Source organism: Lygodium microphyllum, chromosome 7, assembly GCF_053477565.2.
Source record: "Lygodium microphyllum isolate KBCC chromosome 7, Lygodium_microphyllum_v1.1.10, whole genome shotgun sequence".
Classification (NCBI taxonomy): Eukaryota; Viridiplantae; Streptophyta; class Polypodiopsida; order Schizaeales; family Lygodiaceae; genus Lygodium; species Lygodium microphyllum.
The window spans coordinates 47008516-47035787 of NC_141141.1; the positions used below are offsets into that span (position 1 = coordinate 47008516).

The 27272-nt window shown below is 40.6% G+C and overlaps 1 protein-coding gene across 1 annotated transcript; it reads left to right on the top strand.

Annotated features, from left to right (window-relative positions):
• Window positions 1-2709: 2709 nt before the first annotated feature.
• LOC148033419 (microbial Terpene synthase-like protein 13) lies at window positions 2710-4360 on the top strand. The gene is made up of 2 exons (XM_087680914.1): window positions 2710-3394; window positions 3747-4360. Exons 1-2 carry the CDS (start codon window positions 2836-2838, stop codon window positions 4358-4360), a joined length of 1173 nt encoding a protein of 390 aa, XP_087537040.1. The 5' UTR covers window positions 2710-2835.
• Window positions 4361-27272: the final 22912 nt, after the last annotated feature.

A 27272-nucleotide genomic window follows, 5' to 3' on the forward strand; every position in this document is an offset into this window, starting at 1 on the left:
TCTTTACTCTATGAAATGTCTCTCTATATACTCTACTTTCCTTTAAGTTAGTTATTTTGTGAGTTTTAATCCTTAAAAAAGCTTTTGAATCTTACCATTGCTCTTACCTTTAAAATATTTTGCCATCGAATCACTTTCTTTAAAACCAATGTCCTCTTGTAGCACTTTATGATGTGCCTTTTGCCAAAAAATTGTGGAGCACAATCAATTGATCCAGCTCATGGTTAGCCATTCTATACCTTTAATTCTTTACTCTATGAAATGTCCCTCTATATACTCTACTTTCCTTTAAGTTAGGTATTTTGTGAGTGTCATTCCTTAAGAAAGATTTTGAATCTCACCACTCCTCTTACCTTCAAAATATTTTGTAATCACATCACTTTGTTTAAAACTAATGTCCTTTTGTAGCACTTTATGATTTTCCTTGTGCCAAAAAATTATGGATCACGATCGATTCATCGAGCTCATGGTTAGGGATTCTATACCTATTATTCATGACTCTATGAAATGTCCCTTTATATACTCTACTTTCCTTTAAGTTAGGTATTTTGTGAGTTTCATTTCTTAAGAAAGATTTCAAATCTCACCATTGCTCTTACCTTCAAAATATTTTGTAATCACATCACTTTCTTTAAAACCAACATCCTTTTGTCACACTTTATGATTTTCCTTGTGCCAAAAATTTGCGGAGCACAGTCGATTGGTCATCCATTCTATACCTTTTATTCTTTACTCCATGAAATGTCCCTCTATATACTCTACTTTCCTTTAAGTTTGGTATTTTGTGAGTTTCATTTCTTAAGAAAGATTTCAAATCTAACCATTGCTCTTACCTTCAAAATATTTTATAATCACATCATTTTCTTTAAAATCAACCTTCTTTTGTAGCACTTTATGATTTTCCTTGTGCCAAAAATTTGTGAAGCACAATCGATTGGTCATCCATTCTATACCTTTAATTCTTTAGTCCATGAAATGTCCCTCTATATACTCTACTTTCCTTTGAGTTTGGTATTTTGTGAGTTTCATTTCTTAAGAAAGATTTCGAATCTCACCATTGCTCTTACCTTTAAAATATTTTGTAACCACATCACTTTCTTGAAAACCAATGTCCTTTTGTAGCACTTTATGATTTTCCTTGTGCCGAAAAATTATGGAGCACAATCAATTGATTAAGCTCAAGGTCAATATGATGATTAAATAAGGGTGCAAGCTTGTGTCATGGATAAATGTAAAATCAAGTTGCGATTGAACTAATCATAATTCTAGTTGCGATGGCAAGTGCATGTGTAAACTTTTACAGGGAATCTAGTTCTCACAAAAATATATGCACTTCATCAAAGAGATTTAAAACTATATTTTATAGCATACAATGTATTTCTCAAGCTCTTTTTTTGCAATTCGGCTAGAATACTCTCCATGCATTACATATATGTATATCTTATAATGTGCAACCTTATCCTCAAGATCTTTTATGGTAGTTAATTGGTAAGACTATTCTGCACGAATTACCTTCGGTTCGTACCACAGTCTATTTTACCCATGCAAGGATATTGAATCCATATTTTATTATCGACATTTCGTATTTATGACTTGCCACATAGTCCATGCATGATATGTGTGGCTCTCCATGGGCCTGCAACAAGGTGTACTAAGTGGACAAATGTAGAGCATAATCAATTGATTGATCTCAGGGTCAATATGATGATTAGACCAAGGTGAATACTTGTGTCATGGGAGTGTCATGGGTACATGTAAAATGAAGTTATGATTGAATTAGTCATTGTTCTAGTTAGATAGTAGGTGCATGTGCAATAAGAGGCAATATTGTTAGGCCATGGTTCTAATAGATATAAAGAGAGACATACTTTACAGGTAAATACTTTTGTATAAGAGCATATATTGATAGGCCATAGTGCTACTGTATATAAAGAGTCTAGAAATATTTGAAAGGTAGAGCCTTGCATATAAGAGCAATCATTACTATTTTAATAAATTTTTGATATAGCAATTTGAGAATACCAGAAGCATTGGGAAACTAGTGACTATTGTTGATCAAATGAGCTCAAGTTTAATACGATTATTCCACCAAAGTGTGAGCTTGTGTCATGGCAATGTATAGTAAAATGAGGTCAGGATCAAAGCCGGTATTCCACTTAGATGGGTACGTTTAAGTATGACAAGAGTCCATTGAGAGGCCACGGTCCTACCACATATAAGGAGCGACACAAACAAACAATGGAGAACATCCTATGAATAAGCTTATGGCCCTTCCAAAATTGAAGAGTAATAAGTACATGTAAAGGAGAAATTTATTAAAAGGGCAGAGTGATTGAAGAAAGAGAACAAAGAAGCCAATGCGACACCTCTACATGAAGGATATAAGCATATGCAATGATTACCATTCAATTAAATATTTGATAAATGATAAGAAAATTCAAATAATTTTTTAATGAGAAGATGGACCCTGGAGAAAATGAACTGAAGAACAATGAATGACAAAGAAGATGGCAATGCGTTCCTTTTTGGCAAGACCAATGACCAAAATTTGCGCACATGGTCCTTTGGTACCATCAAAGCCCAAAACTCGGACGCTTTGGAAGCATTGATACGATCAAAGGCCAAAACTCGGACGCTTTGGAAACGTCTGTGACTTCATCTACAGCACCATAGTCACTTTCAGCTAGGCAGGTACGTGCAACCTCACGTGTGAAATATCGACCCTGATTCCTCACAACGCCACATCAGCTCTGGGGCTCTTGGGAGTCGGGACTTCATTGGCGATGGTCGACAGCTAAATAGTTTGCGTCCACTTCATTTTTGCCTAACTTTTTCATGTCATTATTGGCCCATGGGATTTTTTTGGCGAGCGTTGGTCTCCGGGCGTATAAATACGGTGCTCGCGTGAAGCGCCGTCAAAGAATTGATCCGCCACCAGCGCACTCAATTATGGAGCAGCAAAAGACCTCCACACTATTGCAATCTGAGCTCCGATATCCTGCCAACTACTTCTGCTCCTTCGATGTCAAGTGCCATCCCAAGCAGGCCTCTCTAGAGGAGCGGAGCCGCGTGTGGCTGACGGGGCTTTTCAAGGCTCATCGTGGGCTCCCGCCCGCGCAGCTGCAGAGGCTTCTCGACTTCCAATACGCCCGCCTCTCTTGCATGATGTACCCCAGCGCCACCTCCGAGGCCCGCTCCTTCATCCTAGTGAAGCTCCTGCACTGGATATTCCTGGTGGATGACCTGCTCGACGACCCTCGCGGCCACCTGGGTCGCAACCTCCCGGCTGCTCGCGCCTTCTGCTCTCGCATGCTCCAGTCCATGTTTGGGCCGTCTGCCGTCGCGAGGGCGGGCCTGACTGGTACTCTAGGCAACATTAGCGCCGATTTGAAAGGTAATTATGTGCCACTTCGTTGCTATACCCAAGCAGCATTCACGAGACATCGAGCTAGGGCTTGGTGCCAAGCAAAATATTAAATTTAAAGAAGAGACCTTAAGGTTCTTGGAGAGAGAGTTTTTGTTTTAAAAATATTTAAGATGTAGGATTGTTCTAGTTGTAATGTGATTTAAAAGCCCGCAATCGCCAAAAATTTCAAAAAAGAATCGTGAACGTTGTTGCTATTTCTTTTTGGAGAGTGAAAAGAGCTATCCTTGCATGTAGATGCGTTATGTTCTCATCTAGTATTCCCACGCTGATCTCGTTGAAAACATTGTTTTAACTTCAAACATGTATCATTTAATTGTAGGTACTCTGAATGAACAACTATTGCAACAAGAGTTGGTGATCCAGGTGGGAACAGAGTGGTCCTCTCAGATGCAAGCTCAAGGCATGTCACCCAAGCAATGTGGGCGTGTGCAAGAAGTCGTCATGAACTACCTCACCGGAGTTCTTATTCTTCTAGACTTGAGAGAGCAAAACAAACTCCCCAACCTCAAGGATTATGCACTCCTCCGTCGCATGGATGGGGCTTTTGACATTGGCCTCCTTGGGTGTGAATTTGGCCTTGATATGGAGCTTCACGATGAGACTTTGGCCCACCCACTCATCCAAGAACTACATCAAGCTAGTTCCGACCACTTGAATTGGATGAACGATGTTCTCTCATTTGACTCTGAGTACATTAAAGGGGACTACATCAACTTACTTACAATATTGCACCAGCAAAACAATCATGCACTCCCTGACCTCACTAGTCACAAACACATTGACTTCCAAGAAGCTCTCTCTCAAGCTTGCATGATGATCAAGGCCAAAGATAGAGATGGCCTCCGCCTTGCAAGTGACATTAGGGTGTGGAATCCTTCATTGCAATGCTATGTTGAGGCTGTTCACCACCTCATATCTGGGATCACAACCTAGACCCTTGGAAACCCACGCTATAGAGAAGGAATAGGCATGATCTCTACAAATAAACATGATTACAAGAACCATCAAAACCATTTCAAGTATAATGCTTCTTTAGGCATTCATATGTGCCTACACTAGAACAAATGCCTATCCACTATCCTCAACTATACAATGCACCCTCTCATAATTGCTTCGATATTGTGTATTTCTTGTTGAATATATACACTACATGATGCCTTTGGAGGACTTGAAATTGTGCATAATTTGTACATTTCAAACAAGGTTTTTATTTTTAAAAAAATTAAACCATATTTCAAATCAAACTCTAATCTTATACATAAGGGATTCCATCTAAATGAGTAGAAAAAATGGAAAACGCGTATTGATAGAGCACATCCCCTATCACATAAGCTCAATAAGCGAACCTTTACTACACTATTATGAATCGAACCTAAAGAATCATGCAAAGCATGTGGGATAGACTTTAGTTCAGATTCTATAAAGTGCCTTTCAAGCTCACACATCTGATAAATTGCCCCTCGTGCTTTCATCGATGCCCAATAAGAAATGGTAGTAGGAAGTAATGAACTCTAGATAGAATACATATTTGTTTAGTTTCTCCTAAGAAACATGAATTTAAAAATAAAATGCACGTATGGTTGTGAGTATTAACTTACCTTGAGCATTGTGTGCCAATCATGGGACTTCAAGCCAAATAACTCCTCCATATGTCTTCTTTTGGCAATCGTGAAAGCTCCCTTCAAATATATTATGCATCCTAATAAGAGTATGCCAAGATGCTATGATGGATTGTTTAAGAAAAGTTTATTCCTTTACCGACAATATCTTTATTATGCAAGGTAGAATGATCTTCCTATTTCGCACAACTCATTGGGAAGGCCCTACCATCTTGCATACATTACATGGATCCTCTCTTGCATGTAGAGAATCTAGCACCCTAATTAAGGGATCCCAAATACTAGATGCTTTGAAGTAGTTTTTGGTAACCTAAAAAGAAGCTAGTAAAGATAGGATGATACTTATTCTAGCCATGATGGATGCAAGAAAAATGTGTTATTTGAAACGTGATGGGAGAGATCAAGATGGTTTTAGTAGCTAGAGCTTTATGTTTTTTGTAGGGGAGAGTTACATGGTTTTCCCCTAGTTAGCAAGGTTTTACTTCAAACTACATGCGTTTATTAAATGTAATCTTGTGGTTTTGGCTTAGGGGAAAGGCTAATATGGTTATTGTTAAGGTTTGAGATTCAATATTTTGACATTTGGAGCAAGTGTATCGTGATTGGATGATGGCTATGTGGTCAGTATCAAGCTTAGTTTGCTTTGTGACATGTATGCCTAAGGTCATCTTACACTTTCAACTAAGATGGACTCTCTAAATGAAGCATCAATTATTGTTATGAAGGTGGTACTCTATTGTGACATGCGTGTGATGAAGTCACAGAGCCTCCTTGAAGATACATAGATTTCTATCCATTTCTATAGCATCCCATATGGCATCCTTTCTCACTACAAGATACAAGCCTCATATCAACATTCAAAGTGACACAAATGTTTATCAATTAAATTGCCCTCGTTGTTGCTAAAAGCGTCTCGACAAAATCGTCGCTATATGCATCGCTATTTTTGTCGCTTTTGTGATGCAAATAGCGATGCATATAGCGATTGTTTGCGAAGTAAATTGCAATGCCAATAGTGACCATACAAAGAAATTAGCAATGCTAATAGCGACAGTTATAGAGAAAAAAAATTGTGGCAGCTGCCACATATAGCACCATGTGTTATATAATGTTCTACAAATGAATAAAATACTGGGTACACAATGGTCGCTAAGATGAGCACAAAATGTACTTGAATCCACAAGATTGATATATAGAATAAGTACAAGACCACTGATGAAAACTCATGATATTACATGGAATCATGGAGAGAGAGGAGAGCCAAAACTAACATGAAATTATATATGTAATTATTGTAAGATATAAAAGATGATAAGTACATTTAAGAAATAGTACATGGAAGATGCCTACACAGATTATAGGACCAAAAAAGAAGAGGGTGTGTGCTCTACGAATCCAAGCACAAGCTACAAATCCTCACCATTAGAAATCTCATCTCGACGCAAAGGAGCATCGAATGGAATTTGAAAAATGAACAACTATACATCAATCCACTATACATAATGCATTTTTAAGAAAATAGTAACTATGTACAAGAAATATAATGGACTTACTATGTCGTTGCATATGCATAGTCTATCGATGAGTGTAGTTAGACTCTGTCTCTCTGTATATTGAGTCCCCAAGCTGGTGGGATCGTAGTTTGTGATGGAGTGCTGCAAAAAAGAAAACAGAATACAAATGTTATAAACATGATTTTTGGTACAAGTGATATTACAAATAAAAAAGCGATCAGAATAAAAGAAAAACTTACAAAGTCCTCTAGATAAGTCTTATGGCCGCCACTCCCCAGATGATGCACGACCTCTGCCTCCAATCGTTCCCTCGCTACCTCTTGCTGTTGTCACCAATGTCCTAGAGAATCTATAGCCTCCTCTTTGAGTCTCTGCCAATTATCTATGTCTACCCACACTCGGGCTTTGAGGTGCCGCTCTTGAGTGCCTTGCATACATCCGATCCTCTATGTGACATGTATGCAAATATACAGTCCATCATCCACCCACTGGAAAACCTCTCTGTCATGGTAGGTACGCGAAAATCCTTGTGCAAGGATGCCAATATATAGTCCTTGCTCCTCTCGGATATATTCTTCCAATGGTCCAAGATGTTGTGCCAAAAAACTTGTTGGCACAACTCTCTCATGCGAGACATCACCCTCCTCCCCTCATCATTAATGATCAGCGGACCTAGCCTGTCATCTATGAGGTATCCATACCCCTCTAGGGGGCTACATCTAAGGAGTATCCTCTCCCACCTACGATCATACTCCCAGGCATAATTAGGAGACCCCTATTGTAACGTGTCCTCTTAGTATCATCTAGGACACATCTTAGCAGTCCGTCGGAAAGGATGTCTAGAAAGCTCCGCCCGGCACTCCCATGGAATGTTACGGGATTTGCGATCTAGGTCTTCCCGCATCTGCCATGTAGCAGAAGTACCCTGGCCGTTCCCACTTAGGATCGATCGGAATTAGGGTTTTCCTGACTGGTCATTAACTAACAGCAACTAGCGTCGGACCCGAGTGAACTACTTTACGCAGAAATGCCAGGTCCGAAGCAGATTCACACTACACTTGGTTCAAGGAGAATGGGAAACGAGAGGGATACAAAGCTCAACCTCTCTGTAATAAGGCATAGTCCCATTCCGTTCCCCTAAAACAGCGTAAATCTGGTAAGACATAACTCTAGGTCATTGCTTCTGTTATTCGTTTTGATGATAATCCTGCTGTTCATCGAGATTTTTGAGAAAAGTTCCCGGCTAACCAGGACCACCCAACCGTAGGACGGACCCATGGCCCATCCTCTGCACTTTCCTCGGTTTGTTTTTAGTTATGTAATTATCTAACACATTGATTTGACATATAACAATCAGCTTCTTTAATTAATCCATTAAGCACTGGTTCCTTCACGTAATCTTATCACGTGACATAGAAAACGATATCAAGCAAGTTCTTTGTTAATATTTCATCATTTTATCTTTGAAATACAATGGGTTCCGCCCGTAGGCTTGTCCATAATCCACCCCGAAGGCTATCCAGTAATCTGCAGGGATCACTATTTCAAGCTTCCGCCCGTAAACTAGTATGCGGGCCTCGAGATCCAATCCCGAGTCACGTTAGCCTCTTGTGTAGGACCCGGAAGGCAAGGGATTTATGGTCAGAGCCCCCCCTAGCACCCAAGCGTCCTCCTACTCCAAGTAGAGCTCAACGGAGAGACCTCTCGCGGCGGGTTTGGTCCACGTTCCTGGCACGGTGAACAACCCCCTTGGTTAGGGTTAGGCAGGTAGTCGGGGGTAACTGAAACTGCCTCTTCCTTCAGGCCCTTAACCTAAAGTATAGGTACTCATTTAATTTGTAATTCATAATTCAAACAGAGCTCTAGAATCTCTAGCAAGCACAAACATTTCCATTAATCAACCGTGTTGTTGGCAAACTGCTAAGGAAGTGTTCTTTCCTTTTTGAGTATATCAGCACTCGTTCCCAAGGTGTCTTGTAAATTGGCAAGATCCTTTACATTCCGGTGAAGGGCGTACCTTATTAACCCAAATTGGTCAATCCTAAAGTTCCTTAGATATGCTAGTTTTCGGTTTACAACTTTCCTTATTTAGAAGGATATCCAAACATACGTCCTTTTGCAAGATAACTTGCGTAGGGATCTGCCATCCTTGTTGAGGGTTTTTACCCTTTCTCCTTGTGAATCAATCACAAGACTAAATGATTTCGTACTTGTGCGCAAGTCCTGCGATGGAATAATCCGTTTCAGATCCTTTAAGCTGACGTATGTCGGCCCTAGGGTTTCTTTTTAAGAATCTAGGGGACAACCCTAGTTCTTTATCTTTACGATTTTTTTTTTGACCCTACAATAAGGAAAGTAGTCAAGTGCTTAGGGTATGAATATTTCTATGTTTAGATTGGTTTGGTTATCTTTTGGAAGGTAATATTAATCGCCTTATCACGGTTTTGCTATCCTTGTGATAATTTACTTTTCAGTCAATACAGTTCAATTTAAACTTCCTTTTTCCTTGCAGATGAACTCATACCAAATAACAAACATTTCCCTTGCTAAGATGTGCAATTAGAAATGATAACTTCCTGATAATTTGAGCAACGAAAGAAACCTTTCATGAATTTAATCATTTACAATGATTCGTTGCGAAAAGGAATAAGACTAATGGTGCAAGATATAATTTCTATACCTTTAGGATTTAACTGAAATATACTACTATAGTAAATAGATAATCTTGTTGGTAATTTATAATGCTTAATGCTATTCGAAGGAAACTAAGTTCTATACATTATCATTCATTCAAATAAGCTAAAATCCTTCATTACAAATAACTCGGAAAAATATATCCTATCCCTAACAATTTCCCTTTGCATGATTGACTTAAAACTGAATTAAAACCAAGAAGAAAAACCTAGTTTTGGGGTGAGATATCCACATGGATACCGGGAGATGACCCTTCCGCGACTACGCCTTGGACTTTCTTAGGAGGCATTGCAATTGTAGTCCTTCGGACGTAGAAACAACTTTACACTTCCTTTTCGAAATTCCACCGTCGCTCCCTTGCACTTCAATACTCTTCTTTTCTTTTTCGAGTAGGAGAAAAACCCAAGTCCCAAGGGTATTTTGGAAAGGGCAAGGAACGGCTAAGGGATTTAACCACGAGGAGGGGGTGTGGTTTCAAGATGCCCAAGGGAAGGGGGCTAAGGGAATTTGAAACATGGGGGGGGGGGGGGGGGGATGTGGTTCCAAAGCCTAAAGAAAGGGGTTAAAGAAAGATTAAATAACCGGGGGGAGGGGGGATAATAAGATCTCTAAGCCCAACTCTTATTGGGGGAAAAGGGGACTTATAGAGCTTAAACATGAGGGGGGGGATGATTTCGAAGCCAATGAGAAAGGGGGACTAAAGGAAAATTAAAAACACGAGGGAGGGGTGGGTGGGTTCCAACTATGGGAAGGGGCATATAAAGCTTTAAACACAGGGGGGGAGGGGGTGAAAGGTTTTTAAGCCCCAAGGGAAGGGGTCTTATAGGGGGTTAAAAACACGGGGGTGTAAGGGAGCTTATCAAGCCCTTTAGAAGCTTCCCCCCAGGAAGCTTCTAAAGCTTCGTCAACGTGGGAGGGGGAAGCTCACAGCGATTCAACAGAGCTGGGCGTGGACTGATCACGAAGGTCGATGCTGGTCTGGCGATACCCGGCACCTCCTCTCCCCTCTTGCAGCAGCAGCGACAGCCCTCTCGATCCCTCACAGCAACAGTAGGCCGTCTCCTCTCTCTTTTTTTTTCTTCCCTCCCTCAAGCGTTGTCTCTCTCACTCATTGATCAGAGTGGCATCGTGGCGGCCTCCCGCTTTGGTCTTCATTCGTCCCCTCATGATAGCAGCAGGCCCTCTCTTCTCCTAGACGGCAGCAACCCCCCTTGATTTAAATAGGGGAGGGGAGGGGAATCCTCCCTCTCCATCGTGTCAGTGCACATGGCATTGAGGGTCAGCAAGCTCCAATGAGGAGCTTGCTGTCCTTTCTAAATCCCTCTCCCCCTCCAGCACGACCATCACCTGATGGGAGAAAAATAAAAAAAAAATTCCCATGAATTTCCAATATTCGATATATTACATTCTCTCCCCCTTAGAGGAATTGAGATGTCCTCATCTCGAGATAAAATGGGGATATTGATGGTTGAGTGTGCATTGATCTATCCAACTGGCATCCTCTTTGGGATAATCTTTCCACTAGATGAGGCATTCTCTCAGGGTTTTGGATCTTAATTGTCTCTCCCTAACATCCAAGATCTTATCAAGCCTTAGTTCAAGGACTCCTTAACTAGGCGTTACAACTTGTTGGTCATCAAGTACATGGTCAGGATTAGGTACATATTTCTTCAATAGGCTGATATGGAATACATTGTGAACCTTTAGGTTCTCAGGGAGTTGTAATCTATAAGCATTAGGTCCTAGGCTTTTGAGAATTTTGTACGGCCCACAATACCTTGGACTTAGCTTCTTGCACTCACCTAGGGATAGAGAACTCTTTTTAGGGCGTACATGAATGAAGACCATGTCTCCTTCTTCGAAGACTCTTCCTTGACGTTTCAAATCTGCGTACGCCTTTTGTCTATCCTTGGCCGCCTGTATGTCTTGTCTTATTGACTTTATTTGATCATCCATGTCTTCCAACATCTGTCTTGACGCTTCAACCCTTAGGGTTGGATCAGAAAAGTTTAGGGGACTTCGACAATCATGACCATATAATGCCTGATAAGGGGTCATCTGAATGCTCTGCTGGTAAGACGCATTGTAGGCAAATTCAACTAATGGCAAGTATTGAATCCACCTCTTCGACTCTCAACAATAGTATGCCCTAAGCATATCTTCGATGATTTGATTTACTCGCTCTGTTTGGCCATCCGTTTGGGGATGGTAGGCGGTGCTAAAACAGAGTTGAGTCCCAATAGCTTCAAAGATAGCTCTCCAGAAGTGTGATGCGAAGAGAGAATCTCGGTCACTAATGATTCTTCTAGGTAACCCATGTAGCTTGAATATCTCCTTGATAAACAATCTTGCAATGTTGGAGGCTTTATAGTTTGTCTTTACTGGAATCAGGTGTGCAACCTTGGTAAGCATGTCAACCACAACCATAATGGAATTGTATCATCCTTGGACTTGGGGTAAGCCCACAACAAAATCCATACTGATGAATTCCCATTTCATTTGGGGAATGTCAAGGGGTTGCAGTTTCCCTGGCATCATGACATGTTCGGCTTTGATAATTTGGCAAGATAAACACTCAGTGACATATTTGAGAATGTCACCTTTAAGCCTCTCCCAATGGTAGCTTTTTCTAACTGCATTAAGAGTCTTAGCATAGCCAGGATGTCTTGCGAAAGGGGAATCATGAGCTTCCCATAATATCTTTTGCTTAAGTGACTGGCTTGCTGGTATACACAACCTTGTTCTATAGTAGACAAGTCCATTATCAATGGAAAATTCCTGATACTTGGCTTGCAACTTTTTATTATGCACCTTGGTAGATATTTCCTTTAGCATTGTTTGATAGGCCAAATCATGGCATGCTTCCTCTCTAGCTAGTTCAAGTATAGGGTTGTTTGGCATAGATACTTTTGTAGCTAAAGATCTGGCTGTTGATGGATTCTGCAAGATTAGGGAATTTAGGAATGCCTTGCGACTGAGTGCATCGGCAACTACATTCTCCTTCCCTGGTCGGTACTTGATTTCAAAATCATATTCCTCCAATACTTCAATCCACCGACATTGCCTCATGTTGAGCTCGTTCTGGGTAAAAATCCATTTGAGACTCTTATGATCGGTTACTAGAGTAAACTTGTTACCCAACAGGTAGTGCCTCCAAAGCTTTAGAGCATGGATGACAGCTAGTAATTCCAGATCATGTGTAGCATAATTCTTTTCATGACTCTTCAATTTTCTTGAAGAGTATGCTATTGGATGACCTTCATGCATAAGTACACACCCCAAGGCAAGAATACTAGCATCAGTTACTACCTCGAACTCCTTATTGAGGTCAGGAAGTTTTAGAATAGGTGCTGATACCAAACTTTGCTTCAATTTGTCGAATATATTTTGTTCGGAAGTTGACCATGTAATGGAAGTCTGCTTCTTTAAGAAGTCTGTAAGAGGTGCTGCAATCAAAGCATAGTTTTTAATGAAGACCCTATACCATCCTGTCAATCCAAGAAAGCTATTTCTTTGACAGATACTGGAGTTGGCCATTCAAGCACATCTCTGGGTCTACTGATATTCCTTCTGATGATACTATGAATCCCAGATATTCAATATGCCTCTTAAAGAATGCACACTTCTTCATTTTTGCATAAAGCTTATGAGACCTCATTGTCTCAAGGACAATCCGAAGTTGAGGTTCATGATCTTCTTCCTGTTTAGAATAGACTAAAGTGTCATCGAAAAAGACAAGCACGAAATCATCAAGATATGGTCTAAAAATATCCTGCATTAATCTATTGAAGGTGGCAGGTGCATTGGTAAGCCCGAATGACATAACCAGGAACTCAAAGTGCCCATATCTTGTATTGAAGGCTGTCTTTGGAATATCATCTTCCTTGATCCTTATCTGATAGTAACCTGACCTGAGATCAATCTTGGAGAAGATCTTTACACCCTGAAGACGATCAAGAAGCTCATCTATTCTAGGAATAGGATACTTGTTCTTGACTGTTGATTGATTCAACCCTCGGTAATCAATACATAGTGGAAGTGTCCCATCTTTCTTTTTCTGGAATAGTACTGGAGCTCCCCACGGTGAATTGCTAGGCCGGATGTAACCCTGATCTAGCAGTTGCTTGAGTTGTTCCTTCAACTCAATTGCTTTTGGTATGGACATTCTATAAGGTCTCTTTGCAATTGGTGCAGCTCCATGTACTAGCCTAATCTCATGATCTACTTCTCTTTGAGGCGAAAGTTCAGTAAATTCCTCAGGGAATACGTCAGCGTATTCCTTTAGCCAAGAAGGTCCCTCATGAGACTCTTGCTTTTGATCTAACTTGTTGAGTTTGATCAGGTAAACGGGTAATCCTTTTCTGACTCCTTTTATGATCCGAGATACTTTGGCCAATTGGATTCTTGGCACTCCTGCCTCACCTTGAGTTGTGACAAATTCCCTTTCAGAGTTTCGAAAGGAAACTTGACCCTTTCCACAGTGAATGTGGGCGTCGTTGGGTTTAAGCCAATCCATCCCGAGTAGACACTCATGGATACCTAGATTCATGACTCTAAATTTGACTGAAGTCTTCTTTCCTCCCAGAAAAAATTCCACCTTAGCAGTTTGCCTGGTACAAGTTACCTCACAACCATTTGCCAATTCCACAAGCAGGGTAGGTGCTTCTACTGTGGTTATTCCTAAACTTTTTGCACATGTTGGTGAGATAAAGGAATGTGTGCTGCCACAATCAATCAAGGTTTTGAAACCTTTACCTTGATAGTCTGACAGTGTCTGAATCACCGAGAACTGGCGATTCGGCCCTTTCTTGTGTAAAGCGGCATGGACTGTCGCTCTTTCGAATTCTACTTCCATAGTCGGATCTTCCTCTTCTTCTTCTTCGCATCTTTGCCTATTGGCAATGCAGGCAGTTCTTCCTCTTCCACGGGTGGTGGCTCCCTGACCGCGGCCTGATCCTTGGAAAGGTGTTTGGCAATGTCCTCCGTTGAGCTTGGGACATTGCCTCTTGAAGTGACCGAGTTCGTTGCAGTGGAAACAACGGAGGTTTCGACCATTACTTTGAGTAGGAACAAAGTTGTTGATGTTATTTGTCCTTGCTTCCTTTCTTTGTCCCTGATTATGATCTTGAAATCTCTTCATTTGATGTCTAAATGCTCCTCTGTTCGGGTCACTATAAGACCAAGTTTTGTTACCCCTTGGTCTAGCTTGCACCTCCTGAAATATAGGCGCCGCTCGAATGAGTGCATCCTGAAGATCTGATGGACGCATAGATTCGAGACGGGTATTTACTAGTGGATTTAAGCCCGCACAAAATTTGGACACCTGCTCCGTCATGTCCATCTGTGGCGCATACTTTAAAAGTGAGACGAATTTAGAGTAGTATGCGTCAAGAGTGAGTCCTAGTTGTTTTAGCTCGTAGAACTCATTCATTTTCTGCGTACGATATGCAGGTGGTAAGTATCTTCCCTGCATGGCTTTCTTGAGCTTCTCCCAGGTAACGGACCCCTCTGAAATCCCTTGATCCCTGCGCCATTGCTTCCACCAAAGTCTAGCTTCACCGATGAGCTTTAACTTGGCGAGCATGGCCTGATTGGTAGGTGCAGTACCAGTTGCTTCAAAGTAATCCTCCATGGATTCAATCCAAATTTCAGCATCAGCCTGGACGAATCTGCCTCTCCCGTCAAACTCGGGTGGCTTTATCTACTTGAGGAGGAACTTCTTTTCCTGGATCACAGCAGTACTTGATGTAGGAGGCGAATTTGGAACCTGTTCGTGGGGTTGTGCCTGAATAAAGGTTTTTTTAACGTTATTATATGATAATCGACGTTAGCTTATCTTCCATTTTTAGTTCAGCCATTTCGTAAATAATGTAGCTACTTAACTTCTTAACAATTCTTATGCACAACCAGATATTGATAAAAAGAAGTCTTTATTTGTATTTACATGGGCATAGCCTTTTTGAATACAACATTTCATGTAATGATAAGCCAATCGTTACATTCAGTTTGGAGAAAACAACGTTGTATTGCATTTGTCTACTGGAACTGTGTAATAGTAGGGTTTTGGGTCATGGATCTTTAGGAATTGATAATTCATTGGAAGTTCAGAATACCCTTTCCATTGGAATCCATACTTCTCATGGCGGCCCAACACTTTAATCCTGTCGGCTGGGATTACACGGGTTACTTCCTCATATACATATGAGTTCATCTCAACCCTCTGACCTCGGATATGTAGAGTTGAATTTACGTGAGCTTCCACAAAAACGAACAGCTTCACGACCTTCAAGTCTTCCAACCACCTGATTCTCTTTAGGTTGGTCTGTAGATAACCAAACCGGTGGGCAGCTACATAGTAGATTCCTGAAGACCCCTTCCATCTTCGTTCTATGTATAAAGGTGATGGATTATAAATTTGCTCCAGGATGTTCATCATCCCAATTCTTTGTCTATAAAGGGGAGAATGCATTGCAGTCATAAACATGACCCGAAATACCAAAAACTTATTCCACACTTCATAATTCTGCAAGACAGCATTGAAGGTGAGAAAATGTTTGGACAGCAACAATTTCTTTACTTCATTTTATTGAGATATTATAAAAACAATTCCGTTGTTGATCGGCTCTGATACCAATTGTAACGTGTCCTCTTAGTATCATCTAGGACACTTCTTAGTAGTTCGTCGAAAAGGATGTCTAGAAAGCTCCGCCCGACACTCCCATGGAATATTACGGGATTTGCGATCTAGGTCTTCCCGCGTCTGCCACGTAGCGGAAGTACCCTGGCTGTTTCCACTTAGGATCGATCGGAATTAGGGTTTTCGTGACTAGTCATTAACTAACAGCAACTAGCATCGGACCCGAGTGAACTACTTTATGCAGAAACGCCAGGTTCGAAGCGGATTCACGCTGCACTTGGTTCAAGGAGAATGGAAAACGAGAGGGATACAAAGATCAATCTCTCTGCCATAAGGCATAGTCCCATTCCGTTCCCCTAAAACAGCATAAATCTGGTAAGACATAACTCTAGGTCATTGCTTCCGTTATTCGTTTTGATGATCATCCTGCTGTTCATCGAGATTTTTGAGAAAAGTTCCCGGCTAACCGGGACCACCCAACCGTAGGATGGACCCATGGCCCATCCTCCGCACTTTCCTTGGTTTGTTTTTAGTTATGTAATTATCTAACACATTGATTTGACGTATAACAATCAGCTTCTTTAATTAATCCATTAAGCACTGGTTTCTTCACGTAATCTTATCACGTGACATAGAAAACGATATTAAGCAAGTTCTTTGTTAATATTTCATCATTTTATCTTTGAAATACAATGAGTTCCACCTGTAGGCTTGTCCATAATCCGCCCGAAGGCTATCCAGTAATCAGCAGGGATCACTATTCCAAGCTTTCGCCTGTAAACTAGTATGCGGGCCTCGAGATCCAATCCCGAGTCACGTTAGCCTCTTGTGCAGGACCTGGAAGGCGAGGGATTTACGGCCAGAGCCCCCCTGGCACCCAAGCGTCCTCCTACTCCAAGTAGAGCTCAATGGAGAGACCTCGGGCGGCGGGTTCGGTCCACGTTCCCGGCACGGTGAACAACCCCCTTGGTTAGGGTTAGGCAGGTAGTTGGGGGTAACTGAAACTGCCTCTTCCTTTAGGCCCTTAACCTGAAGTATAGGTACTCATTCAATTTGTAATTCATAATTCAAACAGAGTCCTAGAATCTCTACAAGCACAAACATTTCCATTAATCAACCGTGTTGTTTGGCAAAATGCTAAGGAAGTGTTATTTCCTTTTTGAGTGTATCAGCACTCGTTCCCAAGGTGTCTTGTAAATTGGCAAGATCCTTTACATTGTGGTGTAGGGCGTACCTTATTAACCCAACTTGGTCAATCCTAAAGTTCCTTAGATATGCTAGTTTCCGGTTTAAAACTTTCCTTATTTAGAAGGATATCCAAAAATACTTCCTTTTGCAAGATAACTTGCGTAGGGATTTGCCATCTTGTTGAGGATTTTTACCCTTTCTCCTTGTGAATCAATCACAAGACTAAATGATTTCGTACTTGTTGCGCAAGTCCTGCGATAGAATAATCCATTTTAGATCCTTTAAGCTGACGTATGTCAGTCCTAGGGTTTCTTTTTAAGAATCTAGGGGACAACCCTAGTTCTTTATCTTTACGATATTTTTTTTTGACCCTACAATAAGGAAAGTAGTCAAGTGCTTAGGGTATGAATATTTCTATGTTTAGATTGGTTTGGTTATCTTTTGGAAGGTAATATTAATCACCTTATCACAATTTTGCTATCCTTGTGACAATTTACTTTCCAGTCAATACAGTTCAATTTAAACTTCCTTTTTCCTTGCAGATGAACTCATACCAAATAACAAACATTTCCCTTGCTAAGATGTGCAATTAGAAATGATAACTTCCTAGTAATTTGAGCAACGAAAGAAACCTTTCATGAATTTAATCATTTACAATGATTCGTTGCGAAAATGAATAAGACTACTGGTGCAAGATATAATTTCTATACCTTTAGGATTTAACTGAAATATACTACTATAGTAAATAGATAATCTTGTTGGTAATTTATAATGCTTAATGCTATTCGAAGGAAACTAAGTTCTATACATTATCATTCATTCAAATAAGCTAAAATCCTTCATTACAAATAACTCGGACAAATATATCCTATCCCTAACAATTTCCCTTTGCATGATTGACTTAAAACTGAATTAAAGCTAAGAAGAAAAACCTGGTTTTGGGGTGAGATATCCACATGGATACCGCGAGATGACCCTTCCATGACTGCGCCTTGGACTTTCTTAGGAGGCATTGCAATCGTAGTCCTTCGGACGTAGAAACAACTTTACACTTCCTTTTCGGAATTCCACCGTCGCTCCCTTGCACTTCAATACTCTTCTTTTCTTTTTCGAGTAGGGGAAAAACCCAAGTCCCAAGGGTATTTTGGAAAGGGCAAGGAATGGCTAAGGGGTTTAACCACGAGGAAGGGGTGTGGTTTCAAGATTCCCAAGGGAAGGGGGCTAAGGGAATTTGAAACATGGGGGGGGGGTGTGGTTCCAAAGCCTAAAGAAAGGGGTTTAAGAAAGATTAAATACCCGGGGGGAGGGGGGGGGGGAGGGGGGATAATAAGACCTATAAGCCCAACTCTTATTGGGGGAAAAGGGGACTTATAGAGCTTAAACACGAGGGGGGGGATGATTCCGAAGCCAATGAGAAAGGGGGACTAAAGGAAAATTAAAAACACGAGGGGGGGGGGGGGGTTCCAACTATGGGAAGGGACATATAAAGCTTTAAACACAGGCGGGGGAGGGGGTGAAAGGTTTTTAAGCCCCAAGGGAAGGGGGCTTATAGGGGGTTAAAAACACGAGGGTGTAAGGGGGCTTATCAAACCCTTTAGAAGCTTCCCCCCAGGAAGCTTCTAAAGCTTTGTCGACGTGGGAGGGGGAAGCTCACAGAGATTCAACAGAGCTGGGTGTGGACTGATGGCGAAGGTCGATGCTGGCCTGGCGATACCCGGTGCCGCCTCTCCCCTCTTGCAGCAGCAGCGGCAGCCCTCTCGATCCCTCACAGCAACAGTAGGCCGTCTCCTCTCTTTTTTTTTTCTTCCCTCCCTCAAGCATTGTCTCTCTCACTCATTGATCAGAGTGGCATCGTGGCGGCCTCCCGCTTTGGTCTTCCTTCGTCCCCTCACGATAGCAATAGACCCTCTCTTCTCCTAGACGGCAGTAGCCCCCCTTGATTTAAATTGGGGAGGGGAGGGGAATCCTCCCTCTCCATTGTGTCAGTGTGCATGGCATTGAGGGTCAGCAAGCTCCAACGAGGAGCTTGCTCTGCTTTCTAAATCCCTCTCCCCCTCAAGCACGATCATCACCTGACGGGAGAAAAATAAAAAAAACATTCCCATGAATTTCCAATATTCGACATATTGCACCTATACATTTGATGTATCCACGAGGGTAGTATCCTTAAAGTAGCATCCATAGGGGTGCCAACTCTAGGGATGGCTAAGCAAAAGCCAAAGTCACTAGAGTAGATATCTCTACAGGTGTGATAAATCCTAGAGGTGACACATATCCACCAAAACGACGAGACAGAGACATTGCATCGGTGCCTCCACAACACCCACCTGAACCACCCTCTCTCGAACCTATACAAGAGCAAGGAGTGGCACCCCTATATGGAGTTGATTGTGCACTCACAACATCCACATTTTCGCAGTACCCTCAGAACCACTCCCTCTTTCTAGGCGAGTCTAAGCATCCATCTCGTGTATAGAAACCAAAGCATCAAAGCATGCCAAAGTAGATCTCATGGATTGGCCTGATGATATCCGAGAGACCTCCTAGTCCATCATATCTCTAAATCAAGCCATTTGATCTAGAGACATACATGCGAATATCTCCTGTAACTCCTCGTTGCTCATCCCTTGACTTATCCTACTCTCCAAATATCGTCAAAGGTAACCTGCACAGATAGAAAAAGATGTTAGCATAATCAATTAAAAAACTTAAGTAATGCACAGTAATATAACTTTTAAAAAATGATGCTACTTCACATGCATATTCTACGATACCCTTAAAAGTGATTCATCAATGAATTGAGTAGGCGGATGTAGCAAGTATGACCTAGCCCATGGTCTCATGTAAATCTCGTGGCACAACTATGCATACATTAGAAGGTCTATAGATAGGTCACCACAAAAGGAGGAGTTCACTTCGTTCTAAAATAATTCTTATTCTCCTATCTTTCCATCATCATTACCTGAATCTACCTCCTCTATATGCTCTAAGCCTTCTTTGACCTCCACCCTCCATAATATCGACCCCTCCACCTACATACTCTTCTTATTTATGTTGGAAACATTGCTTTCATCATACATTCTTGCACTCCAAGGAGCTGATGGCACAATATACCATCGAGATTGTCGGGGGTTTGGATAGAAAATTACATGTTCAAAATCACATATAAGAGTGATTCAACATTTGTGATTGTTCTGTGTCATGAAAAAAAATAATTCATGCACCTGTTTATAATGGGTCGACAAGTCCCAGTCCCTTAATACCACTTTGAACCAATGTACATCAAATATGATCATGCGTAGCTACAGTAATCCACTAAGTTAACACTTTGCAAGTTCCCAAAATACTCAATCTCATCTATAACAGTATTTGGATCTGTGGCTCTTTGCCATCAACTCTCTTGCTCGAACTTTGGCATGACATCACAATCCATTGTGGAGCGCATTTTGTCGATGCACTCAATGCGAAAATGTTGCCTGTGTGACCATGCTGCATTGTAGATTTTATCTTGTATATTGAAAAGGTTAGATTAGTTGTCGCATATAAAATCTAGATACGATAGCTTATAAAACATGTGGTCACTTTCAGACTATATCCCCTCAAGAATTTCCACTTCTCATCAGTAGAGACCTCCATCCCTTCGCGAGAAGCTACGATCAAAGCTCCATATAACCATTGCATGGACATAAACCGTGGCATCTCTTCCATGCCTTGAGAATATCTAATCTAACGATGACACCTACTATATCGAAATTTCAATCGCGCTTCTTCACAATCTTTCTTGACTTGCTCATACTCAGCGAGCCATGTCTCCTTGGATGCATGATGAAACATAAAAAATGATTCACTTTCTCCTCCATTTTGCAACATCCATTCTTTTTTCTATCCCATTTTAAACCTCCACATCTTTGGTAAGTCTATCATTATCCTTCAATGACCATAGCATACTATTGTCTGATTCCACCATTGATAGCCACTATGAAATATGTACTAATGCCTCCACACTAGCCAACCTTCAACCATGCTACCTTCTGGCTGAGCTCATTGTCGCATAAATCCTTTTAAGATTTTCATGAAGTGCTCCAAGAAGAACATCCTTCACGTATGGATGGGTCCCGCAATCTCCACTACATCTACAAGATGCGCCAGGAGGTGGGTTTGTATTGTGAGTATGCTAGTGGGTAGATACTTCTCAAAGAGACAAACCGCCACCGCCCCTCGCCATGTGGATTCAATAGAGGATATCTTGATCTTCTTTTGTGAGATCCATTGTACTGAATTCAACAACTTGTAAATCGCCCTACGTATTTTTGAAGTGAGGTATTTTGCAATCATGATCAGCAGTACAATCTACCATAAATGAGGAAGCATTATGAACACCAACTAGACATAAATAGCAGAATATGAAGGCCATTTACAATCAAGGTCAATAGAAACCTAACATATCTTATGCCAATCATGGGGTCCTCTTTAGAAAAAGTGGAACTGAGGGAATGCATCATACCCATTGAGGTGCGGATAGAACTAATAATTTGCTTCACAATAATGTGCTTTTCTTTAGTGGGAAAAACATAAAGAGTGCGAGGTACTTGGAAGCGATCATCAACGCTCCAAAGCACCTCCATCTTGCCTAGCTCCTTCAAATCCATTTGTGCCCTTGTAGTGTCTCTCTTTTCTGTGATGTGGTCCCATAATAAGCTACCCACATTCTTTAAAATATGCATGGGATCCAACAATTGGTTGATGCGTAAGTGGATCAAATATGGCAACTCATAGAAAATTGAGAACCGTCGCATTCCATTAGGATGTGACTTTGTGTGGACCATTTTCAACTCATACCAGCTTTGGGCGTTCATTTATACTAGAGGTTGTCCAAGAAAACCTTCCTTTGCTTCATGACCCTTAGGCAAGAAAGTGGCATATCCCTTCATGTACCATCTTCTTCATGGTTTGTGACCTTCGAGAGTCTAATAATTGTGGCTCACACAATGGACATGCATGATAACCTGAGGTTACAAGACCTGTCCCAACACCCCTATTTTATCAACACAAACTTGAATAAGCTATGTTAGATATCACCAACAAGAACGGAAAGCTACTTACCTGAGCACTCCCCGAATCCTAGAAATTTATGCATGGTCCACATGAGAATGGCTCATATATTGGCTGATCGTTAACCATCACACTTACTCATATCTTCCACAGTGACCTCCTCCTCTCACAAAATCTTGAGCTTATCAACTAGTGGATGGAGATAGATGCCCATATTCTTGACTTTGTAGTACCTAGGAACAAGAAACTAAGGATATGATGTCCTTTCTTCTTAGAAAGCCATGGCAAGATGTTGTAGTTAACAAGAACTACATGCCACATACTATAAGAAGTTGAGTGGAGACCAAATGGGTTGCGCCATCCATAGCAAGATCGAGCCGAAGATTCTTTGGCTCCTGTGCAAAGCCTAGAAAGGTAGATTCAATGTGGCTCCATGAACGTGAAGCTGTTAATATTCATTGGACTCCATCTGTGGATCTATTCTATGCATGCCATGTTGTCAAGCTTTCCATGCCTGATGCACAAAACATGTGACATATATGTGCTATAAGTAGAAAGTGTCTAAGAGCTTTCTGAGGGATGATTTTCCCTTACGAGCCCTGTTGATACCTCTGAGCACCACACTTTGGACATGTCTCCATAGTCCCGTAGTCTCCCCGAAACAACATGCAATCATTTACATATTCATGGATGCTCTTGTATCCATGCAAAGCTTTTGTAAAACGTATTGCACATCATCAGGAGGCTTGCATCATATTTCTAGGTGGTAATATATGATACTTTAGCAACCTCAAAAAATTTCATAAAACACCTTGAAAAAGCAGAAGTGTTTTTAATAATGGAGTCAAAAAGTTCAACAGAGCGTACATAGAATGTACCTGAACAACTCAATCACACTCGCATCGCTCCATCCATATTTTGCCTACACACTTAAGAGTGCAAGAAATGTCTTCAAGTGAGATACTCAGTACCCATCATATAATGGTATGGATGCTTCCTCTCTCAGTGGATTAGATGACTCGACATCCATGGGTATCAATGCATCAATCATTGCCTCCAACTCAGGCCCCAAGATTGGAGGAATGTCCAAAAGGTTTACCGTCTCCTCTGGTATCGAGGGTGTAGACTTAGTTGTGCCTTTCAACTAGTGGATTGGCTCATGCACTCCGTCCATCGCTAGCCCATGAAATATTTTAACTGGCTGTAATAGGTGCATTCCTCCTTGGGATGAGGCGTCACCTTCATGTATAAATTTCATGGGCATGTCTAATGTTTTTGTATATGATATTTAATTAGTTTGCAAATGTAAGGCATAATTGATACACACTTTTCTTATGGTTTACTCAAAGTTTGAGATCGCATGATCAATGATCTCCGATTGGAACTCATCGAAGCGTTGTACATGTTTTATAGATAGGCAACACTTTCAACTGATTACCAGCTTGCATTGAGAGCAAGGACATGGGACACGCTGATTAAGATACGCCTCGCGATCTTGGACCTCAGGACCATCATCGTTTTTCATTTGGTCTACGTTACAACAAACAACATGTTCTTGTTCCCCTCATTTATGATATTCCTTTGTTTTAATCTCTAATCATTTTTCTCACTTTCCCTATATTTGTTTTCCTCTCTCCATATCTCTTTATCCGTTCATTTTCTCTCCATGTCCGACTGTCTTTATCTGTACCCCTTTTTATTTCTCTCTGCGTCCCTCTTTCTCTCTCTTTTTTCTCTTTTTCTATTTACCTCGCTTTCTCCTTATTTATTTCTCTTTCCACCTTTCACATTATCTTTTTTTATTTACCTTCATTCATTCTTCTTTTCTCTCTCTCCCCATCTCTTTCTATAAATGTTTCTTTATCTCCCTCATCTTCCCTCTCCACTCTCACTTCTTCTCTCTTTTCCTTTCCTTCCCTTCTTTTTCTATGTTTCTCTCGCTTCCTCTCCACAACCACTCAACACATCTCGGTAAAATTAAAATCAAAGATATTTAAAAAAACTCATAAAACAAGACATTGAAAGGCTCTCTTCCCACCCCTCTTCATGTATCTCTTCCCCCTCTGCCATTCTCTTTCTATCATTTTGTTCTCTCTAATTCTCTTATCCTTTCCGTTTTTCTCTCTCTTTCTCTCTCTCTCTATTGGTTTTTTTTCTATATCTTTCTTTTTCTCCCTCTTTTTGTCCCTTTTTCTCTTCTTCTCTTTCTAGCTCTCTCTTTTTTTTCCACTCTCTTTCCTCTCTTTGCTTCACCCTTTTATCCACCTATCCCTTTACTCTATGTTTCTTTTTCTGTACCCCCTCTCTTTATGTCTCTCTTTCTCTCTCTTTGTTTCTCTCTACCCCCTCATTGTTTCCCTCACTCATTCTCCTCTCTCCCTCCCTTTCTCTCTCTCTCTTTCTCTCTTTCTTTGTTATATTTCATCTTCTCTCTCTCTCTCTCTCTCTCTCTCTCTCTCTCTCTCTCTCTCTCTCTCTCTCTCTCTCTCCCCTTCCTTCTTCTCCCTCTCTCCTTTCATCTCTTTCTCTCTCAATGCATGTCATCCTTGAGAAAAACAAACAAAAGAAAATAAGAAAGCACAAGAACAAAGCAAGAATATGCAATGTACCTATGGAAAAGGCCCGAGGATGGATTCTTCATATTCTCTTTGCGACATACCCTCTTTCTCCCTTGTGCACTTCTCCCTCTTCTTTGTGTATGGTGGTGGTGGTGAGAAGCTCTCCTTTTGTCTCTTCTCTCTCTCTCTCTCTATTTTGCTCTCTCTCAAACTGTTTGCGACAAAATGCTGCACTCTGATTTTCGGTGCTTTTTTTTTCTCAAAGTGGCATTGCTTTTGCCATCGCTATTTGCATCGTGATGCCGCTATTTTTTGTTATCACTATTTTCCCATTTCCTTGTAGTGTCTATTGATGATAAAGCTTTATGCGAGTTTTCTATGAAGTTGTAGGTGGAAGCTTACATGGATTAAACGTTTTATTGGAAATCATCGATACAATCCATATGGGTTATGGGAGAAGCAAATTATGGTAGTCTTTTCTATCGATGTTTCAACATGAGATCATAGAGTCGATGTTAATCTACACAACCATGGTGACTCGTTTAGATTTGGATGCCATGTGGTAGTGATGGCATGAATCTCATTAGGTGGATTAAATAGACTATCAGATTTGGAAGCCATGTGATAGTGGTAGTCATGCCACTATGTGGGCACAGTGTGAAAAACTCTAGAGTGCATGAAACTTTTTTATTGATGTAGAAAGTCAATGTGATCTAAGTGATTAGTGCTAGTGTCGGTAGAATAGATGGTCCAAAAATACTAGATTTTTTGACAATTTTAGCCTATTATTTATTTTAAATATGCAAAAAAGCTAGGAAAAATTTTAGATTAGGATTGCATGCAAAAAGCAAGTAAATTTTTCAGCGAGCTTTGGCTTTTTCATAAAAAAGATTGATGGGAAAAATCGCGCACGTCGCGATCATAGTTGACAACTAGAAATCAGCACTTTGAACTGGAAGAAGAAGAAGAAGTGATCTAGGAGATCCTTGATTAGGTGTCCTTGGGTTTTTCCCCCCTTTCGAAGCCAATGGAACCATCAGATTTGGGTTCCGAGTAGTACAAAGAAAGCTAAGCTATTGTATTGATAAACATTTTTGGTCTATGAAGAAGCTCTAGGAGATCTAATGCCTGGAGATTGCTTTTCAATAGTACTAGATAAAGGATTTTAGGTTCTATCAATACATATTGATTTGATTCATTGTGCTTTGTCTTTGTCATGTTTACCTCTTGCCTATTATTTTTCTTCTCTTCCATCTCCTATCTCTACTTCCTTCTACCTCTAATTCCCGATGGATATGACCTTTTGCCAAAAACCCCTCCGACATCATCATTCGGTTTTCTTATTAATCTAGAAATCCAATGCCATATTCATCATTAATGTTAATGTCTGTAGTGTGGATGGTTCAAAAATTTTAGATTTTTAGACAAGTTTATTCAATTTTTGATATTTTAGATATTATCTCTTGTAAATATGTAAAAATTGTAGACAAATTCTATAATTGAATGACATGTAAAAAAAATCAAGTGGCTTTCAATCATTTTTTGGGAATTTTATGCAAAAATAAGGATTGGTGAAATCACGCGACACAATCACGAATTTTAAGCAGTGAACAGCACTCCAAATAACTTAGAGAAGAAGGAGTGATCTGGGAGAATTCTAGCTAGGTATCCTAGTATTTTATCCCCCTTTTGCAGCCAACAGAAGTATTGGATTAGTGATCTGAGCACTAGAGAGAAAGCTATTGTTTTATGCACATTTTTTGTCTACAAGAGATTTATCTTCTCAGGATGCATAAATAAATTGTTAGACTTTACTTCTATAAGTATTCTTCTACATCTTCTATTTCTTTAAACCCATTTTCTTTTATCTACTCCTCTCCCTAAATCTCCCTTCACCCTCATATCTCTTACCCTCGTGGTATATTTTCGACCCCAAAAGCACCGACAAAGGTTAAAGAGAGTTTTTCCATTCGGTGGATGATGGAGTGTATGTGTGCATACATGTCTCATAGATGATCAGATGCATGTAAGGCAATCAAAAGTGGCACCTCAAAGCCGAAGTAGTTGGACATAGAAGATTGGTGGAGACTCGGGGAGGAGGCCACAAACTCTCCAAGACGATGGCAGTAGTAGTGAGAGGCAACGAGGGCACGATTGGAGGCCACCAAAAATTTTCCCTCTATAACCATCGTTATTTGCATTTCTAATTTAGTATATGCATCATTATCTATGTCACTATTTGGATCGTTATTTTGCAACATTGATAGTGATGCTATCTATGATGAATTTGTAGAGATGCCTATATCGACACTTTTAGCAATGACTAATCTTTTTTTTTGAACAATTTTATCGCTTTGAACTTGATATGTGGCCTATACCTTGTAGTGATTGTGTTATTGTCTTTTTTGATGATACCCTTGTTTTTAGTCAAACTGAAAGAGAATATGAAAATCATTTATCTTTAGTCTTTAGCTTACTAAAGAAAAATAATATTTTTGCTAACCCAAAGAAGAGTACTTTCTTTCAAAAAGAAATTGAATATTAGGGTCATAAAGTATATATTAAAGGGATACAAGTTGATCC